Source organism: Dreissena polymorpha, chromosome 13, assembly GCF_020536995.1.
Source record: "Dreissena polymorpha isolate Duluth1 chromosome 13, UMN_Dpol_1.0, whole genome shotgun sequence".
Lineage (NCBI taxonomy): Eukaryota > Metazoa > Mollusca > Bivalvia > Myida > Dreissenidae > Dreissena > Dreissena polymorpha.
The window spans coordinates 56,543,971-56,567,030 of record NC_068367.1 but is presented as its reverse complement, the minus strand read 5'-3'; the positions used below and the strand labels follow the sequence as shown (position 1 = coordinate 56,567,030).

At 36.9% G+C, this 23,060-nt stretch overlaps 1 protein-coding gene across 1 annotated transcript in view; it reads right to left on the bottom strand.

The window, feature by feature from the left end:
• The window catches only part of LOC127856227 (double-stranded RNA-specific adenosine deaminase-like), a 120,979-nt gene that overhangs the window by 52,587 nt on the left and 45,332 nt on the right, over positions 1 to 23,060 (bottom strand). The window contains exons 5-8 of the mRNA XM_052392319.1: positions 8,576 to 8,729; positions 7,031 to 7,176; positions 3,242 to 3,395; positions 880 to 1,075 (exon numbers count right to left, since the gene is read on the bottom strand). Of these exons, the coding sequence (XP_052248279.1) occupies positions 880 to 1,075; positions 3,242 to 3,395; positions 7,031 to 7,176; positions 8,576 to 8,729 (650 nt within the window). The remainder of the gene's footprint in view (positions 1 to 879; positions 1,076 to 3,241; positions 3,396 to 7,030; positions 7,177 to 8,575; positions 8,730 to 23,060) is intronic.

The following is a 23,060-nucleotide window of genomic DNA, read 5'->3' as shown; positions in this document are numbered from 1 at the left end:
TTATAGGTTGGGGTCATGATGGTAAACAAGTATGCAAAATATGAAAGCAACATGTCAAGGGACATTGGAAATATTTGGGGTAGTACGCAAACTTTAACATTTGCACGCTAACGCCAACGCTAACGCCAACGCCGGGGTGAGTAGGATAGCTCCACTATATATATTTCATATATAATAGTAGAGCTAAAAACTAAATTATACACTAACAAATTAAAATTTAAACAAACAATACATGTGTAATATATGGACGCGAATAATGCCACATGACTTAATTCCAATATATCATTTGGCAGGTTTAGAAATTATCTCCCTTTTAAAGCTTACTTCCCTTGGATAGTATTTTTTGACTTTTGACCTTGAAGGATGACCTTGATTTTGAACTTTCACCACTCAAAATGTGCAGCTTCATCAGATACACATTCAAGTTGCTATCTTCAATATTGAAAAAGTTATGGCCAATGTTAAAGTTTTCGGACGGACACACAAACAGACAGACAGACAAACGGATTGACAGTTCAACTGCTATATGCCACCCTACCGGAGGCATAAAAAGACAAACCGAGTCCAATATAGTGTGCGTGGGGGGGTATAACAACAATTGTTGTGTCGATCTGTCACAAATTGAGCCTCGTTCTGAGAAAATTGGACTTAATACATGAGCGTAAATTGTTGTCCTAAGACTTTTGCTATAAACAGACCTCCTTAAAATTTAAATTCCATAAAAGCGGAAAAAGATGTCCCTGATTACCGTAGCCTATGCAGACTGCACAGGCTAATGTGGGAAGACATTGTACACAAATGCAATAAACCTAGATTTCCCCGAAAGAGGCTAAATCTGTTAAGAGTAAAGTGGTTGTCACTCAACCCGTGTCACAGCACCTGTTCCAAGGCTGACCACACGCGACAGGTTGTTGTTGTTATCGGTCATCACTATGGCAGCCACCACCTTTCGGCCAACCAGGGCCTCTGGCGTCTGCAGGAGTAGCTCCGCCAGTTTGGTCATTGTAACCGTGGCAACTCTGTCATGAAGCTCCATCTCGTGTGGGGGTATCATGACACTGGCGCTGTTTTTCATCTGGACAAAAAAACAATATGCAAAGCGTTCTGGGAAAATAGGGCTTAATGCATGTGGTTGAAAGGTCATGGCAGATTAGCTTCAGTAGTCTGCATGGGCTTATCAAGGACATCACTTCATGCTCTCATTTTATTTTTTACTTGAAATAAGTCTACTGTAAGTGAAAATCCAGTTTAGGCGGAAAGTATCATCCCAGATTAGCCTGTGCGGACTGCAAAGGTTAATCTGGGATGACACTACGCACTTGCATTAAACCCCCTTTTCACATATCAAGGCTCATATGAAAGTCAAACGTAAGTTATTATATCCATACATAGATGATATTGTTGGTTGCCGTTGAATATTAACCTGTGCTCATAGACAATAGGTATCTCACAGGAATCAACAGATTTCTATGCTCAATTCTCTTATGAGTGTTAAGTGTTTTCTATATATCATGTAGAAACCAACTTGATTTTAACAGACCATTTTACAGACATAAGAAAACCATACCCGTTTTACTTTGATATAAGATATAAGTCAACCACTTCTCAAAATCACATCGACAGCAAGTGAAATTCTTACCAACTATCCCAAGAATGGATTTTAGAAGATGAAGTTCCCCTTTCCCCCAGTTTCTGCACATTCAAGGGGATAACAACTTTCACATATTCTGTATAAGTGTAACACTTACTACTTTACACAGTATGGCGAGTCTTAACAATCAAGGGCAATTACTCTAACTCTTACCACTTTCCCCAGGAGGGTTTTGGAAGGCAGGAAATCTCCCCTTCTATAGAACCCGTACATGCAAGGGGGCTTACTCTTACCACTTTCCAAAGGATGGTTTTGGAAGGCAGGTAATCTCCCCTTCTATAGAACCCGTACATGCAAGGGTGCTTACTCTTACCACATTCCCAAGGATGGTTTTGGAAGGCAGATAGTCTCCCCTTCTCCAGTACCTGTACATTCAAGGGGACTAACTCTTACCACTTTCCCCAGGATGGTTTAGGAAGGCAGGTAATCACCCTTTCTCCAGTACCTTTGCATGCAAGGTAAAAAACTCCAACCTCTTTCCTCAAGATGGTTTTGTTAGGCAGGTATCACCCCCTTCTCCAGTAGCTGTGCATTCAAGGGGATTAACTCATACCACTTTCCACAGGATGGCCTTGGGAGACAGGTAGTCTCCCCTTCTTTGGTAGCTGTAAATTCAAAGGGGGGGGGGGGGCTAACTCTTATCACTTTCCACAGAATGGCTTTAGGAGGCAGGTAGTCTCCCCTTCTCCAGGACCTGTACATTCAAGGGTGCTAACTCTTACCCATTTCCCAAGGATGGTTTTGGAAGACAGGTAGTCTTCTCTTTTCCAGTACCTGTGCATTCAAAGGGACTAACTCTTACCACTTTCCACAGATGGCTTTGGAAGGCAGGTAATTTCCCAACTCCAGTACCGGTACATTCAAGGGAGCTAACTCTTACCACTTTGCCCAGGATGGCTTTTGAGGCAGGTTATCTCCCCTACACCAGTACCTGTACATTCAAGGGTGCTTACTCTTACCACTTTGCCCAGGATGGCTCTGGGAGGCAGGTAATCTCCCCTTATCCAGTACCTATACATTTAAGGGTGTTAACTCTTACCACTTTTCCCACGATGGCTTTGGGAGGCAGGTAATCTCCCCTACTCCAGTTCCTGTACATTCAAGAGGACTTACACTTTCTACAGAACGGCTTTGGGTGGAAGGTAGTCACCCCATCTACTTTAGCTATACATTCAAGGGTGCTAACTCTAACCACTTTGCCCAGGATGGCTTTGGAAGGCAGGTAGTCTCCCATCCTCCAGTGCCTGTACATTCAAGGGGGCTAACTCTTATCATTTTCCCCAGGATGGTTTTGGAAGGCAGGTATCATCCCCTTCTCCAGTAGTTGTGCATTCAAGGGGAATAACTCTTACCACTTTCCACAGAATGGCTTTGAGAGGCAGGTAATCTCCCCTTATATAGTAGCTATACATGCAAGGGGGCTAACTCATCACTTTCCACAGAATGGCGATGGGAGGCAGGTAATCTCCCTTTCTCCAGTACCTATGCATTCAAGGGGGCTAACTCTTACCACTTTCCACAGGATGGCTTTGAGAGGCAGGTAATCTCCCCTACTCCAGTAGCTGTACATTCAAGGAGGCTAACTCTTACCACTTTGCCCAGGATGGCTTTGGGAGGCAGGTAGTCTCCCCTCTCCTCCAACACATCCAGGGCCAGCTGTGCAGCCTCTACGTTCCCCTCCTTCTTATTCATGGCCGAGACCTCTGGAAATCTCTCCTCATCCAGCACAGCTACGATTTTAAACCTGAACAAGGAGGTATTATTTAAGAGGCAATTTAACAGTTTAACCCTTTACCACTCAGATACCCATGTTCACTAGTTGGTAGTCCGTTAGAAAATTAAATTTAATTTTAGAACTCTCTTAATAGATTCAGGATTTGAAAGTTTCCTTTCCAAGCCTAAGAGACTGATGAGCAGCAAACAGAATAAAACCGGAACAGACTGTAAACGACTAGCAGGCTGTTCTGGTTTAAAGCTGGTTGCATGTAGCCACTTTAAATCTACTTCCTAGCAGGAAAGGGTTAATTGGAACCAACAGAGCCACACCCTAAAGAGGACCTCTAGATGATACCAATGTGAATATGAAAGTCGTGGGATTTGCATTTTCAGACTAAATTCTTTTACAGATTTTCCCTTCATAAGTCAATGTAACACTTGTCACCCCAGTTTTGGTGACACAAGTCTTGAACCCAGGGGCATTATGTTAAGAAACTTTGTAGAAGACCTCTAGACGTTATATATAATGAATAAGAAAGCCATGATGTTTCAGACAAGAAGATTTCTAAAGGTATATGCTATATCTATATAAAACTGGTGTTGAGGACCATTTAAATATGCTACATACCAAATATAAAATTTCTAGGCCTTGCCATTTCAGATTAGTATTTTTTTACCGTTTTTGGCCCAAATTACCATATACATCAAAAGACTGGAACACTTTGATTTTTTCAAAGAGGATTGCCAAAGAAACATTTTTGTAAAATCAGTACAAGTGAGCTGAAAATGATCAGAAATACAAACATGATCGTATATACTTGCACCCACTATACTATCTGTATTGCAATTCTGTCATATGTATTGATCATCTCTTTATTAACTTCTGATGGAGCTTTGCAGATAATCTGCAAGTTGGAAATGGTAATTGATAAATTAGCAATTATGACACATATGAGATAAAGTCATTTGATTTTTAGACTAATGTATGTGTGTTTATTTGAAAGTTGTTTGTGTTCAACAGTACGATAGGCATTATACTGTGGTTAGTAAACCAACTCACCTTTTTCCTGGGATGACTGTCTTACCAACCAACCATCAGTGCACATACAGCTGCTAGTAAGTGACAACTGCTCTAATGAAATCTGATACTATTCTATTGCTGTTAAGAAAAGTGCATACGTTCTTAAAAAACTTGTTTACATAAAGATGTGAACTACGATCAAATTACATGCAGTTACTTTCCATATTTCTGCTATTTGAGTATATGATGTCCTTGGAAAATCTTGGTAGATCTAAGCGCTTAAAAACCTTGTCTACAAAAAGCATAGAAATTCAAGAGTTGTTTGTACAAAATGCAAGTTGCAAACTTGTAGCAATTTTTCCGTTCATCATTTACTAAGACATTTTTCATTTTAACAAGAGATGTGTTTGTCAGAAACACAATGCCCCCTAATACGCCGCAATTTTTTTTTTGGACCTTTGACCTTGAAGGATGACATTGACCTTAACCTTTCACCACTCAAAATGTGCAGCTCCATGAGATACACATGCATGCCAAATATCAAGTTGCTATGTTCAATATTTCAAAAGTTATTGCAAAACTTTACTATATTAAAGTTTTAAATTTTTGACCTTTGACCTTGAAGGATGACCTTGACCTTTCACCACTCAAAATGTGCAGCTCCATGAGATACACATGCATGCCAAATATTAAGTTGCTTTGTTCAATATTTCAAAAGTTATTGCAAAACTTTACTGTAAGGTTAAAGTTTTGGGACAGAATGACAGACAGAAAGACAGACAGACAGGCCAAAAACAATATAGCCCCGATCATTCGATCCGAGGGCATAAAAACTACTGTATAATAACCTTGACCTTTGATCTCTTGATCTGAAAATCGTAAGGGGTCATACTCAGTCATGCCTACCAGCATACTAATCTATATCATACTATGGGTTCACTAATACAGGTGTGGAAGTGTTCTTTACATAATCAGAGGGGGAAATCACGTGACAATCAAGATTGCCACGTCCATGCCGAGACAGGCATTTTTCGCTGTTTTAAACCCTTTATTACTTGTTTTGATTGTTTCCGCTCAATTTCCAACCATACCAGCAAGAAAGTGATTAGTGTTTATTTCGTATTAATATTCGTTCTTTATCTTGACTTTACTGGTTGAGAATTTTCTTAGCGGTACCCACTGAGAAATTTTGCTGCGAGTTAAGTCCAGATATAGAGCAAATATTAATAACATGATGTAAATATATATATAATAAAAGTAAAAACATGTGTCTGGGATTTTAAATATATATTGATATAGCCAACGCGTTTCGCACAGCTCATCAGGGCATAATATATAATATTACGTCATATTTGATATTTGCATTTTTATTTATAGGCTTCTCTTTCAAAATGTTATTGTTTTCCTGGTTATTGTCGTGATTTACGTTTAATGTTACCTCGCGCATAATAAACACACAAAGATAAATATTCCTTTCACTTTAGCGAAACGGATTTGTACTATAGTTTCGAATGATACACTTAAACTAACACATTTAAAAGAACTTGAGCATTTACTTATACAAAGAAAATATCCAAAATCTATTATAAATACAGGTATTAAAAAGGCACTTTCCATCCCTAAACATGACTAACTTTCAAAATCAACACAAAAAGACAAGAGTAATATAATTCCATTTATTTCAACACAAAATCCAAAAAATAAAGAACTGTTTGGCGTATTAAAAAACAACATTGAATTTTTTTAAAACGGACCCGGTAATGAATAAAATAATTTCAGATCAGAAAATAATAAAATGTAAGCGACAGCCACCTACTTTAAAACGTCTGTTAACCAAATCTTATCTTTCATCTCAAGAACCAAGAGTATCCAAATGTAATGACCCTAGATGCGCCCTCTGTGGTTATATAATTGAAGGGAATTCTTTTGATTTTAATGGCAAAGTGTTCAAAATAAAAACTAATATGTCATGTGATATACAAAATGTGATTTATGTATTAGTATGCAATGGATGCAAAAAATATTATATAGGCCAAACTGACGATAAACTTAGAAATAGACGATCTGTCCATGAACAACAAATGCGAGACCCCTCAACAAGACAGATGCCTTTAAGTAAACATTTAGATGAATGTTCACATTATGAACCAAAATTAAAAATATTTCCATTTTATAAGCTATTTTTGAACAATATTTCAGCTAGGTTAGCCAAACAACAACATTTTATACATGTATTTAAACCCCAATTAAATTTCATTTGAATATTTATTGACGTTATGACGTCATAATTGATATGACGTTATCTCCATGACATTTTGACATTGTAATATATTGTATTATGCCCTGATGAGCTGGGCGAAACGCGTTGGCTATATCGATATATATTTAAAATCCCAGACACGTGTTTTTACTTTTATTATATAATATTCACAATCTGGATGATAACATTTTACTTATATAACTATATATATAACTATATATATAACTATATATAACTATATATATATATATATATATATATATATATATATATATATATATATATATATATATATATATATATATATTAGAATATATATAGTATGCTTCTCAGAAATGCATCCCTGTTGATCAGATATAAAGCAATATTGTGTAACGCCTACTTAGGTCGGTGCGGAGGTCCATCCTGGGTGTATTCAAACGTGAGTTTCTTGCTGATCTTCTGTGCATACTCGTTGAGAATGCTCACAGGATTCTTGCCAGGGATACCGAGTTTGATCTTTGTCTGCTGAACAGGTGCCTGGGCTCCCTGTTGAACAAGTTAAATGACATTCCATGTGGGTATGGTCTATAGATTCAAATTTTCATCAGTTTGATGTTGTAAATAATGAAGATCCACGTTCCATGTGAATACATGTATATTGTTGGTAAATTTATATTTTTAACAATTAATTTTGACATTATATCAGTCAAATCATCGGCAGTCACCAATCCCCACACGAGTTGTGTGACAGGGCCATTAATTGAACCTGCAATCCTCAAATTTGAAGCCCAGCAATTTACCAATTGAGATAACAAGGGTAGATAACCCATAAATGGTTTGTGTGAATCACAAAAAGTACATTTATTAATATACGCAATCAGAATCTCCAAAATCGCTAGTAACAATTAAGACAATTTTGGTGAACCTATTGTAGTCTAATTATTTATTATAATAAAAGTTGATATGATATGTCATTTTAATTCTGTTTCAAATAGGTCAGCATGGTTTGTACATACTACTGGTAGTGGGTTTTTCCAAAATATAGAACACAGAAGAGTACCGTAATTACTCTATGTTTTCGGACACTCTAAGTTTTCGGACACCCCTTTTTTAGCAAAAATAATTATTTTTCTTGACTCATAATTTTCGTACACACGAGTTTTCGTCCATAATTAATGTCTCTAAGTATTCAGACAGTATATTTTACAGCGCTATTTTACAAAATTTCGGTCCTGTTTTTGATATCTAATGACACTTTGATCATGGGGTTTTACAACCAGATTAACATCATAAAACATGGCAGGTGCATGCCTGAGGGCAACGGACCATTACATTTGCGTTATTGGGTAAATAACCTTGTAAACCAGTATTAAACAATGGTTTCACCCGATAGCATAAGCGTTATGACAATTACCAGGGGTAGTGCCAATAAACAGTAACGCAATGGTAGCACCCCCTCTCAGTAAAATAACTGTGACAGTTTTACAAACAATGGAATGTGTTAGACAACAACTATTGGAAATGGAGAAACAAAAAATTCATAGTTTGCTTTTTTTTATTGCGTTAATTACAGGTTCATACTAGCGAGTATCGGTACATCACATGTGCATCTTTGAACTCATTGGTCAAAGTACAACCTTGTAGTAACTTTCTGTCAAATAAATTAAGCATTTAAAATTATTTAAAATGCAGTGCAAACATATATAACTGTAATTTATACTATACGGCATGGTATTTTACAAGCACATGCTATTACCAGTAGTTGTTGATACAATTAACGCTATTTTTGGACACTTCAATTTTCGACTCTAAGTTTTTGGACACCTGTATTTTGTGATTATTTTTGTATCTAAGTTTTGGGACACGAAACAAATTAATATTTTTAAGTGTCCAAAAACATACAGTAATTACGGTAAAGCTTTTGTGTACACAAAAAGTGACTTACAGCCGGTGTGGAGATTTTGAACTTTCTCTGCAGCAGTCCTTTCTTGATGAGATCCTGCAGAACAACACAGGCTGCCTCCTTCTTGGTCTTCTTAGCACTGCTGCCCTTCACCTCAGGGTAAGTCTCGTTGCCCAGGGTTACCGACATTGTGAACCTTTTGATAAAAAAAGAAAATATCAGCCTGGTATGTGAGCCAATAATAATGATTTTAATTTAGTTTAAGGGTTACCGACATTGTGAACCTTTTGAAACCAAAAATAAGATTTAATAGCAGTCTGGTATGTGTGTCATCTATGATGATTTTAGTATGTATGATATACACTTGTAATTTAATGATTTTTTCCAATCAGTATAAAGTCAAAACTGACCTATATAAAGGTCGCTTAAGAATAACAGTCAATTGCAGACTATATTACGGTTGAGAATAAAGGCCAATTGTCCATAACAGCCAACGGCCAGTATATTTCACTCCCAAAGTCATGTTTGAACTGAAAACAATGGTCACGCTTCAGTTGTTTAGAGTCGCGAAAAATAAAAACACAAACGATACAGGTGCATGTAAGAATACGAATGTGTATTAGAAGCAATTATCGGCTCCATTCATAACAATTAAGCATGACACGTGACAAAGTCAATAGATCTTTAATGCTGATAAGGTGTTAACAAGAGGCCCATGAGGGCCTGAATCGCTCTACTGCTATAAACACTGTGCAAGTTTGGAAAGCATAAGATGGAAACTGTGTACTTAATCGCGCAAACAAGGAGAATTTTCTCAAATTCAAGAGGAGATTATTGTGTACTTATTTCTCCGATACTGCTCACATTCAATAGGGTTTAAGTCCTCATTGATATAAAGATACTGTGCAAATTTGGGAATAATTGGATGAAAACTGTGGAATTAATTGCGTAAACAAGTGGGATTTCAAAATTTTCTCATATTCAAGGGGAAGTCATTCTGGACTTATTGCTTCGATATTGCTCTTTTTAAACAAGGGCTGATTGTAAAACATGCCCCATATGGGCTGTCAGTTGTTGTGGCAGCATTGTGTGAATACGTTTTTTGTCACTGTGACCTTGACCTTTGACCTAGTGACCTGAAAATCAATAGGGGTCATCTGCCAGTCATGATCAATGTACCTTTGAAGTTTCATGATCATAGGCATTATTATTCTTGAGTTATCATTTGGAAACCATTTTGCTGTTTCGAGTCACTGTGACCTTGACCTTTGACCTAAAAACTAATAGGGGTCATATGCCAGTCATGATCAATTTACCTATGAAGTTTCATGATCCTAGGCGTAAGCATTCTTGAGTTATCATCCGGAAACCATTTTACTGTTTTGAGTCACTGTGACCTTTACCTTTGACCTAGTGACCTGAAAATCAATAGGGGTCATCTGCCAGTCATGATCAATGCAACTATGAAGTTTCATGATCCTAGGCCTAAGCATTCTTGAGTTATCATCCGGAAACCAATTTACTTTTTCGAGTCACTGTGACCTTGACCTTTGACCCAGTGACCTGAAAATCGATAGGGTTTGAGTCCTCATTAATATGAAGACACTGAACAAGTTTGAAAAGAATCGGATGAAAACTGTGGACTTTATCGGATAAACAAGAAAAAGTAACCATTTTACTATTTTGAAACACTGTGACCCTGACCTTTGACTTAGTGACCTGAAAATTAATAGGGGTCATCTGCCAGTCATGATCAATGTACCTATGAAGTTTCATGATCCTAGGCCTAAGCATTCTTGAGTTAACATCTGGAAACCATTTTACTATTTCGAGTCACTGTGACCTTGACCTTTGACCTAGTGGCCTGAAAATCAATAGGGGTTATCTGCCAGTCACGATCAATGTACCTATGAAGTTTCATGATCCTAAGCCTAAGAGTTCTTGAGTTATCATCCAGAAACCATTTTACTGTTTCGAGTCACTGTGACCTTGACCTTTGACCTAGTGACCTCAAAATCAATAGAGGTCATCTGCCAGTCATGATCCATGAACCTATGAAGTTTCATGATCTTCGGCCTAAGCGTTCTTGAGTGAACATCCCGAAACCATTTGGTGGATCGACGGACCAACATGTGCAAAACAATATACCCCCTCTTCTTCGAAGGGGGGGCATAATAAGTGGTGTGCAACCCAAACAAGTTTAACAAACATAATCGTGTCGAACCAAATCACCTGCAAGCAGAGGATCGCAAAAAAAGTGAAGAAGTTAAGGGGAAATGTTATTTCAAGATGGATTTTTAGTAGGCCATTTTTTTTACATAACATTACCATCAATCGATTGATATTGGCAGCAAGAAATGTTTTCTTGTAGGTCAGAAATGTTTGTTTATAAACAAAAGCCAGGAGGCATAAACCCAAAACTGCACAAATAGCAGACCAGTGAGAATACTGCTCTTGAGTGTGACCATACCAAACTTAAGCGGGATTGGTGGAAAGATGTGTGGCGGCCCGGTTAGCTCAGTCGGAGGAGCACTCGCCCTGTAAGCCAGGTGTCCCGGGTTCGTGTCCCAGACTGGCTGCACACTTTTCAGCACCTGGCGAAAATGGCGCCCAACGGGGGACCCTGACGTGACCTGGGTATACTCCAACGGAGGCCCATAGTTAATTATATGTCACCTCGAATCCCTGTATTTGAATACATATTCAAGTGGGGGTGTATGTCACGGTCTGAACTTGGTCACATAAGGGGAGAAGTTGTGTGGCGGCCTGGTTAGCTCATTTGGGAGAGCATTAGCCCTGTTAGCAAGTTGTCCCAGGTTCGAGTCCTGGACTGGCCATTCAACTTTTCACCACCCGGCAGCAATGGCGTGGGGCCTGTGGCTGACAGTTCTCCATTGAACTTGCCCGTGGGTTTGTCGAGATCAGAAATTCACTGTTCTCTGTCCCAGACTGGCTGCACACTTTTCACCACCCGGCGAAAATGGGGCCCAACGAGGGACCCTGAATCAGGACAGTTGTATTCCAACATGCGTAAATCACCTGACATGGTTTGCACTCGTCGTGTACAGCTATTTTCGGCTACAAATTCTAGCCACATATACATAGTGCACGTGAATTAAATGAATTTCTTTGTCCTGATAAAAAGCGCCCGAAAATTGGCATGGGTGTATTTGTTTGTAAACTAGAGCTTTGTCACAGACGTGATGAATACCCTCACATGCCGCATTGACACATAATATTTTGCATGTCGTCTTCACAAAAAACAGTGGACACCATGCTCAATTTTTAAAACGCACTAAGTGACCCCTTGACCTAGTTTTTGACCCAGAAAGGCCCATGTTCTAACTCGGCCTTAAGATCATCTCCATAAAACTTCTTACCAAGTTTGGTGAAGATCGGATGTAAAATACTTGAATTAGAGAGCGGACACCATGCTGAATGTTAAAAAACGCACTAAGTGACCCAGTGACCTAGTTTTAGGCCCAGAATGGCCAATGTTCAAACTTGTCCTAGAGATCATTTAGATAAAACTTATGACCAAGTTTGGTGAGGATTGGATGAAAACTACTTGAATTAGAGAGCGGACAACATGGTGAGGTTTAAAACGCACTAAGATACCCCGTGACCTAGTTTTTGACCCGGCATGAGCTATATACAAACTTAACCTAGACATCATCTAGATACAACTTCTGACCAAGTTTGGTGAAGATTGGATGAAAACTACTTGAATTAGAGAGCGGACAACATTGTGATGTTTAAAACGCACTAAGTGACCCCGTGACCTTGTCTTTGACCTGGCATGACATATATTCAAACTTGCAGTAGACATTATCAAGATACAATTTCTGACCAATTTTGGTGAAGATTGGATAAAAACTACTTGAATTAGAGAGCGGACAACATGGTGAGGTTTAAAACACACTAAGTGACCCCGTGACCTAGTTTTTGACCCGGCATGGCCCATGTTCGTACTTGACCTACACATCATCTAGTTACAACTACTGACCAAGTGTGGTGAAGATCGGATTTAAACTACTTGAAATAGAGAGTGGACACCATGCTCAATGTGTAAAACGTACTAAGTGACCCTGTGACATAGTTTTTGATCTGGCATGGCCCATGTTCGAACTTGGCCTTCAGATCATCTAGATAAAACTCTTGACCAAGTTTGGTGAAGATCGGATGAAAACTACTTGAATAAGAGAGAGGACACCATGCTGAATGTTAAAAAATGCACTAAGTGACCCTGTGACCTGGCAAGGCCCATGTTCGAACTTGACCTCAAGATCATCTAGATACAACTTCTGACCAAGTTTGGTGAAGATCGGATGAAAACTACTTGAATTAGAGAGCGGACAACATGCTGAATGTTTAAAACGCACTAAGTGACCCCGTGATCTAGTTTTTTACCCAGCAAGGCCCATGTTCAAACTTGGCCTAGACATCATGTAGATACAACTTCTGACCAAGTTTGGTGAAGAACGGATTAAAACTACTTGAATTAGAGAGCAGACACTTAATACGGACCGAGAGACAGACCGACCGACAGACAAGTTCACTCCTATATACCCCCCTAAACTTCGTTTGTGGGGGTATAATAAACATTTTATAGTGGGTACAACATTGAGATCATTTATTTTAATTTCCATTAAAAGTTTCGTTGTGAATTTCAACTTAATTACCAGGGTATCTCGCGAAATACTTGGCATTGACATTTCCTCTTAATAAAATATAATTCAAGTACGCTGTATCGTTACCATTGCGCTGTTTCAGTTCCTTCATTAGTGAAACAATTATTTATTGTATACTGACTGCACACTAGTGTCGTGTACAGTTCATATTTGTCTGCAACTTAAATAGCAGCCCAATCAGGACGGCGGTATTCCCACTGAACACGCGTACATCACGTGAAGCAATGTGTAAATTTAAATTTAGATGCACATGTACACAAGTCATTTTTCTGAATGTCTGGACGAAGTGAAAGTAATCATTTAAAAAATAAACCAACATTTGATTTTATTCAAATGGTCAATATTATTTATATTTGTGTCGTGTATTTTAGCAACTCTTGTGCAAATAAATTTCCGAGATTAACTGTGTAAATTTCTTGGATATGGTTTCTGACCAACAAAATCATTGTTTTGACAGAAGACATCTGGTTTTAACTGTATGAAGTATGCAGAGAAGCTGACGAAATGTTAAAACATTCGCCTATAAATAAGAATATCAGGGTATTATCTGTTTCTTATATTCGTTAATTTGAAATTCTTTTATTCGTTAATTTGAAAATTATTTAACATTTGTTATAGTATACAATCAAATTTGTACATATTTCTACTCTGCAAATCACCGCGTGTCAAGACGCGGCGTGATTCGGCGGATCGATGCCGAGGCAGAAACAGAATGATAATAAGGTGTAGTATTCTGGTTAAACTAATTGTGATATGTTTACAATTGCTCAATGAGCTTGGAACTTTTCACAAATACCGGTAAACACTTTTAGGTGTCGTCTCATATTATACCTAAAGAGGAGAGAAATAAACGCGCCCCCTTTGTGATTTGCATCCCGCCCGGACGCGTTTATGAGGATAAAGACGGTATCATCCTGAATCCCTGTGTTTGAGGACGAATACATATTCAAGTGGGGGTATATGTCACGTTCTGAACTTGGTCACGTTAGGGGAGAAGTTGAGTGGCGGCCCAGTAAGCTCAGTCTGGAAAGCATTCGCCCTGTTAGCGAGGTGTCCCGGGTTTGAGTCCCGGACCGGCCACACAACTTTTCACCACCCTGCGACATGAGTATAGGACATAAAAACCACATGTATCTTAAAGAAGAATCAAACACATATTGAGTTAATTGAAAATTAAATAAGGGACAGTTTAAATTAGTTTAACAATCCCAGGGCTTTGAGCTCTTAATCCAATTTTAAATATGATTCTATTAATTTGCCCATAACCTTTACATGAATATTGGTTAATTATAGTTATTCACTTTATTTGCAGCAAACTATAAAGCAATTAGAGCAACAATATTGATATATTCTTTCTGCGGATGTTTGAAGTGTTCACTACATAAATAAAAGGTAAACAGGTGACACTCACGACTGGACAAGTTTTGTTAAATTTATAATAGCTAGATTGTTAATTTTTGAAGGTCCTTTTTAAGTTTAATGTTTCTTATTAAATTTACATCTCTCAATTAATAATAGTTTGTATATTTTACACAATTTTACATTTAACATAAAAACGTATTTAGTTTCCTGATGTTTAACTCTTGCATTGAGTTAAAATATACCACATTTATCTGTCAATGTATTGGTTATTGACGAGTTTTTAAAATTCAACAGCATTGACAAAGAGTTCATTTTTACAATTTAAACCATGTTATACTGTAAATAGCCTTACTTGGTAATATGATACAGGTTCTTTATCAAAAAATGTGTGACCCAATACACAATCACATGACCGGATATCATCTGACATTGGTTACTAAGATTGAATTTCAATGTTTAACGATAGAGAATATCAATAGTGGCAAAATGGCTTCCAATATTGAGGGTTCAATCCATAGAGGATGTGACTTTATTTTTGACTTTAATTGTTTCACCTGTCAGGAAACTGACCGAAACACAGAGGCTGATTTTTACTGTGAGGAATGTTCTAAATTTTACTGTAGAAAATGTGTGGAGTATCATAATTATCTTTACAAGAAGCATGCCATTTTGAGCAAAGAAAACATCAGCCTATGGCCTGAGACTGATGTGGTTGAACAAGACAAATGTAAGGAGCACCAGAAAGAAAAACTGACCATATTCTGTGAGGAGCACAATGTGCTGATATGTCATGTTTGCCATTTCCACAATCATCAGTAAGTACATATGCACTTGTTATGAAGATCTTTTTTTTAAATGTCTATTCCAATATTTAGCAAACCTTTATCTCTCTTAAGATATTAAATATTTCACAAAAGTTCCTGATACATATTTTTTGTTCACCTGCCTTAAGATGATTGTCATCTTGTTTTGATTGAATACAGATGTTTAACCCATGCATCACTCATGAAACAAGAGATAATTTGAAAATGCAGCAAAGCCGTACATATGACCTTGACCTTTTATCTCTTGACTTGATAATCATTATGGGACATTCTTCATAAAGTCAAACCAGCATACTGATTTAAATGATGCTAAGAGATTTCTAGATATAAATATATATAAACAATTGTGATGTATTAAGCACATGTGACCTTGATCTTTGACCTCTTGACCTCAATATCATTTTTCTTTCCTCCTAACAAGCATAGCAATATAGATGATCATATGTGAAAGCGTTCTCTAGATATCATGCAGAAAACAATTTCTTTATACAAACTTATATGATCTTTACCTTTAACCTTCACGGTGCCTATACCATGTGACTTTTTAAGATCTGTGTTGGGAGAATAAAGCACGACCCAGGTAACATGATCAAGGATGTCTTTTTAAATAGTTCACCATTTTTAATGGGATAAAGTGGAGAGCCCGCTGATTTGTGAGAGTTTTCTATAGGTATCATGATTTTTTTAAACAAACTAGTATTTTTTCAGTAAAATGCAACCGGGCGTTTATAATATGAAGTCTCAACACTGATCTCACATTTTTATAATCGTTCAAACGCACAGTACTGTTGCACTGTACTGAAAAAATGCTTATTTGTTTAAAAAAATCATGATACCTATAGAAAACTCTCATGAATGAGTGGGCTCTCCACTTTATCCCATTAAAAATGGTGACATATTTAAAAAGACATCTTTAAAAATGTTACCTCGGTCTCGATTAATTCTCCCAACACAGATCTTAAAAAGTCACGTGGTATAGGCACCGTGCCTTGTGATCTCAAAATAAAACAAGCAAATTTGTTGAATTGATATCCCCTGCCAAATAAACTTGGTTTATGGATGGAACAAAATCCCTTGATAAACGGTATAATATTATGGCTCAGGTGGGGGCTAAAAACATCTTTTCCAACCATTTAACCACTATACCAATTTTCATGATCACAGGTCAAGGTGTTCTTAATATAAATATAGTGCGAATACAAATTTCATGCTCCAAACTTATGAGGCCTTGACATTTGAATTTGTAATATGTTTTTAAAGATATCTTGTGTGACAAAATAATATAATTCAACATAAATTGTAGATCTAAAAATATAATCCATCCTTTGGGAAAACACATACATGATGTAAATTTATGCTTTTGTAGGAAATGCAGTCATTTGGTTCTAATATCTGACAAATTGAAACAGCTGCATCAAAAAGGAGACTTTAACCAGTTGTCAGCAACTATTTATACACAACACCAGAAATTGATACATGAGAAAGATGACTTAGAGGAGAATATTAAGTCTCTTGAGAAATCGTACAAGAAAATTTTGGAAGAAATCAATGCTTTACGAAAGACAATTAATGATTCTTTGGATCAACTGGAGAAATATACCAAGAAGGAGTTGGACACATTTCTGGTCACAATGAGAACATCAATTCAAACTGACATTGAAAACTGCACTCAGTCCATCAAAAATATTACATGCCTGCATGAAGATTTGCTGAAAATAAAAGACAAAAGTGAAGCACTTAGTTTTATCAAGTACAGAAAATGTCTTGACCAGTCCCTTAAGCTAGAATCAGTTTTACAAGAAATAACAACAAAGACTGAAATGACACTAACCTTTAAGCCTGATACAACCATCCAACAAACCCTGTCCACTCTCTCAGGATTGGGGCAAATACTGAGCACAGCACGACAATCACAACCTTTTAAAAGGACAACACAGAACACGGATAGCAGACAGAATAAACCTAAAGATACCAGCCAGTCTGACCCTGGACACCAAACAACTTCAGGATTCAAGGTAAACAAATCCCATCCAGAATCTAGAACATCTAGAAGTTCTAGCCCTGGAAACGGAACAAGTGATCTGACCAAGTCAGGCCAGGTATTTGATCCAGTATCAAGTTCATCACATAAGCTGGTTCAGGGAAATCAACCAGGGCCAGTAAACAGGTCTGATCAAATCATTAAAGTGAAGAGTAGTAAGAAGTACAGTGTGAAGATTGAGGGTTATAAATACGCATGCTGGATAAGTGGTATCTGTGAGACAGCTTCTGGAGAACTCCTCCTCACAGACTGGATGAACAAAAAAGTGAAGCTCCTGGATCAGACCTACAAGGTGGTGGCCCACTATGACTTGCCTAGGCCACCAAGGTCCATGTGCAGCATTGACTCCAGTTTGATGGCTGTTACCGTACAAAACACTGAGGTCCATTTTATTAGAGTGACCAATGGCCAGTTAATAAAGGACAGGATACTGAACCTCCAACATCAATGTAATGGTATTGCCCATCAGAATGGTAACCTGTACATTACAGATGGTAGCGCTCTGTATCTCTATACTCTGGATGCAAGACTGGTGAGAGAGATGTATAAGGATACATCAAGCAACAATACAGGTAATAATTATTCCTAGCATTATTCTTATGTTTAAAACGTTAAGGACCCATGCTTCTTCTGTCATTAAAAAAAAGAGTAATAATCTGCACATATACCAGTAATCTTATCAAATAAAGTTATTTTTGTCCATAATGAGCTGAACATAATGAACAAAATACAAAATCTAGTTTTGAATGCATATTCACAAAGGCAGATGACTTGCAAATGAAAAAAGTTGTTTTATCATCATAAGTTAACAACTTTATATCACAGTTAGACAATGATTTCTTTGATAACTATTTCCAAGCTAAATTAAGAACCTCAACATATCACATACTCTACACAACTGGTCATTATAATTGATATTTACTGCACTGTACGTCAATATTCGTTTTCTTGTATAGCTATTTATTTATGTTTCTTAATTTTGTTACGTGTTTTTGTATGCACTAAGTTCCACAATAAATTTTATAAATTTATTGTATATCAAGAACCTTCGACTCGCTGCTTTTTATATCACACCCTTCATTTCAACGTAAATACAACATCTCATCATCACTGTCTTCCATACTACAGTTACCTCCTGTGCAGTGAGTTCAGATGGAGACAGGATATATGTGGCCAACGAGTCCAGTAACCAGCTGGTCACACTGTCCAGGGATGGCACAGTGATCTCCACCCTGACTGGATCTTACCTGAGCACCCATATAGGAGTACTACCTGGCCTTCATGTGACAGAATCAGGACAAGTTCTGGTGTGTGGATGGTCTACAGACACAATCTACCAGCTTGACAGGGATGGGACAAAGATACTGGCACAGCTGGTCACAGTGAATGATGGTGTGGTTGGCCCTATGTCTGTCTACTACAGTAAGCACACAGGATCAATCCTTGTAGGAATGTGGAACAATAATGACATTAGAGTGTTTGAGGCACAGTGACTGTTGGAGTAGGATGATGTCCATGTATTATAATGTACACATTCATGATAACAATTTTCATTTGAAACAGTGTTACATTTTTGTATGCAATGTATATAAGACACAGTGACTGTTGGAATAGGAACTATTCAATATTCCCTGTATGAAACTATTACAAATATCCCATGAAACATCTTTTCCAAATCGTCATCAGTGAAAAATATAAATTGAAATATGCTCAAATATCATTAGCAAAAGAAACAACTAATTAGTTTTATTTAAACTAAGTTTTAAAGGATTGTACAAGCATTAAAGAACAGTCTATTAAAATGATTTTGTTTGAGGATTTGTTTACTTATTGTTTATAAATATCTTATGATATTGTTCATGATATGCATATCATTAATAATTTTATGAACATTCTGTCAGTGTATCAAATATTTTGTAAACTTATATGTATGTGAGTATAATATCTAGCAATAATTATACTTGTCCAAATGACACATCAAATAAAAAGAAAATGACCCAGTAGCTTGAAAATTTAAGGATTTGAAATCCAGGCCTCAAAGAATTCACTCGACTGCTCGCATATGCGAGTGAAGTTGACGGTCGGGCGAGTAAAGTTTGTAAAATACTCGACCGGGTGAGTGCTGTTTTTCAAGTTGAGAAATATAAATTCAGTTCCAGAACTCCTGCCACATCGATACAAATTGCAAACAATTTTCCGAACGAACAAAAAATAGGTTTAGTACACAAAGAAACTGCACTTTCGTTTTGACAATAAAAAATGATGTCATGGGCACAGTAAAAATAATTCTCGAAATCGGCTGCGTTCTTTTCGTATGTGTCAGTGCTCTTAGCTAATTGATTTAAAGTGAAAACAAGGGCTGTTTATAAAACACACATGCCACCCATATGGGCTGTCTGTTGTAGTGGCAGCTATTGTGTGAATACGTTAGAAACCATTTTACTGCTTCAGGTCACTGTGACCTTGACCTTTGACCTAGTGACCTGAAAATCAATATGGGTCATCTGCCAGTCATGATCAATAAATCTATGAAGTTTCATGATCCTAGGCCTAAGCATTGTTGAGTTATTATCCGGATACCATTTTACTGTTTCGAGTCACTGTGACCTTGACCTTTGACCTAGTGAGCTGAAAATCAATAGGGGTCATCTGCCAGTCATGATCAATGTACCTACGAAGTTTCATGATCCTAGGCCTAAGAGTTCTTGAGTTATCATCCGGAAACCATTTTACTGTTTCAAGTCACTGTCACCATGACCTTTGACCTAGTGACCTGAAAATCAATAGGGGTCATTTGCCAGTCATGATCAATGTACCTGTGAAGTTTCATGATCCTAGGCCAAAGTGTTCTTGAGTTATCATCCGGAAACCATTTTACTGTTTCGAGTCACTGTGACCTTGACCTTTGACTAGTAACCTTAAAATCAATAGGGGTCATCTGCCAGTCATGATCAACATGAATCTAGTAAGGAAGGTCTTAAATTAAATATAACTTTCTAAGGGACTACACATGCGTGAAAATACTATCAAAGTGGTAAAGGGATAATCAATCCACATGGGAGAACAATCTGCCAGTACTGTTTCAATGGTTCAAAAGTTATTGTATGTCCACAGCAACATTAAATTGGATGTACGACAAATCATTTATAGGCTAGAAAATACCCTCATCAAATGTTACAGATTGATAATTTGTCCATTGGTTTATGATTTGTCTTCATCAGTCCATAAAGTGTACAGCATACACATTTTTCATTATACAAGTTCAAGATAATTCCAAAAGCTATTTTAAGAACAGTTCTTGATTGGCTTAAATTCAAATCCTTAACTATGTTTCTAAAAAACAAACCAAGGTCAGTTTATGAATGAGATAATATTTCACATCATTTCATAAAGTGTATATCAACAAGAGATGTATTTTTCAGAAACACAATGACCCTATTGCGCCGCTTTGAAATAAAATTTCAATATATCATTAGCACGTTTAGAAATTATCTCCCTTTTACAGCTTATAACTTACCTTGGATTTTTTTTTTACTTTTGACCTTGAAGGATGACCTTGACCATTCACCACTCAAAATGTGCAGCTTCATTAGATACACATGCATGCCAAATATCAAGTTGATTTCTTCAATATTGCAAAAGTTATGGTCAATGTTAAAGTTTTCGGACGGACGGACAGACAGACAGACTGACGGACAGTTCAACTGCTATATGTCACCCTATCGGGGGCATAAAGACATTTAAAGAACTGTTTATGTGTAGAAGTTCATTATAACAATTCCAGAACAAATTATTATGTTCATGTTCATGAACAACTCCTGGTAGGTCTGAAATGCTAATAAAACTCACAGTATTTCACAATTGTTAATCAAGGACTGTTAATCACACTAAAATGTTTCAGTGTTCATGAACTCGCTGTGAAAATGATTTGTGAAATAAAGTTTATGAACTACATCAAAAGAACAATTAACAATACTTGATGGCTCACAAAAGCTATGAAATCATGAAAAGCATTTCGCTCAGGAGAATATAATACAGCTCATGATCACAGGTTGAAATTTAATGCATGCTTGTTGTTATTCAACTTTCAAGATAATATTCTATAGCGTTCATACATTTCATCAATTCACATACTATCTTATACCTTAAATAAGTAGTATTATTCTCAAGAAAATGGGTAAATGGAACAGCCCCCAGTATTACAAACAATGACTATTAAGGTTGAAAATGAAAATGATCAATCTTTCATAATAAGTTTCCACAAACATTTAATTTGAAGTTTGCATTAATTTTGTTTAAAGTACAGCAAATTAAGTATATTCATACACACTTAAAACCTTCAACTTCCAGTGTTTAGCTGCAGTAACAAATGAATAAAAACCATCAACATTTTTTAAATGGAAGTATTAGAATCAATATTGTTGACAAATATTGCTTAAAACAGTACTAAGATATATAAAATACAAATATAATTGCCACTTGTGTGATTTATTTTCCATATTATTCTTAAGTGGCATCATTGATCTTTCTGATTTAACCCAGTTTTGCATCACTATCTAACACGATACACTGCCCCATTTATCATTGCATGCTGGGAAATTTGTTGTCTGCAAAAATGTCGTCTGCTGAATTTCTAAAATTAAAATTTTCTTTGATTTTTTTCAAAGAATACTATCAGAATAGCAACCAGTTTGGATTCTGATGAGACACCACGTTCTGTGGCGTCTCATGTGGGTCCAAACTATTTGCAAAGGCCTTCAAAATTCGGTTCCAGCACTGAAAGATTTAATGATGCAGTGCTTGCATGGTAAGTTATATTAGAAATTAGAAAGGACAGGGTTTTCTCCATGTATTTCTCAAGTAAGATCATTGATTTCTCTGCTCTAACCTACTTTTGCATCAATACTGTACTTTACACTGGGCAATTAATGATACAGCTGATGCATACAAAATAAATTAAAAATTATAATTAGAAAGGACAGGTTTTGTTTCCTTATTATTGCTAAGTTGGGTCATTGATTTCCTTACTCTAACCTAGTTTCACATCAATACTGTACAGTACACTGTCCACTCTGGGCCATTTATGATACAGCACATGCATAAAGAATAAATTAAAAATTAGCAATGAGAAAGGAAATAGTTTTTCTCCCTATATTTCTTAAATAAGATCATTGATTTCTCTACTCTAACCTAATTTCACATTAATGCCATACAGTACACTGGGCCATTAATGACATAGCACATGCATAAAGAATTAATTAAATAAAAGCGCTGAAGGCACTGAAGTTATTCGCTGTTGTCCTCCTTGATAAGCTTGTGCACATTGCACAGGCTAATCAGTGTGCACAGGCTAATCTTATTTGACAGGCATTAAGCCCCGTTTTCCCTGAAAGCAGCCAATATGTACAGATTTCAATGATAAATACTAGACTGGCCAATGTTGTCTTACAAGCTGGTAAATACACTCACTGCAGAAGTAGAGCAGACGCTCATAAGCATTCGTCGTCTGCAGTGCAGACAGGCAGCGGTAATCGTTCCTAGCATAGTGAGTTGCGGTTCTTAGGGTAGCTAAGGCTTCTAAGCAAATACTGATTTGCACAATATGCTCT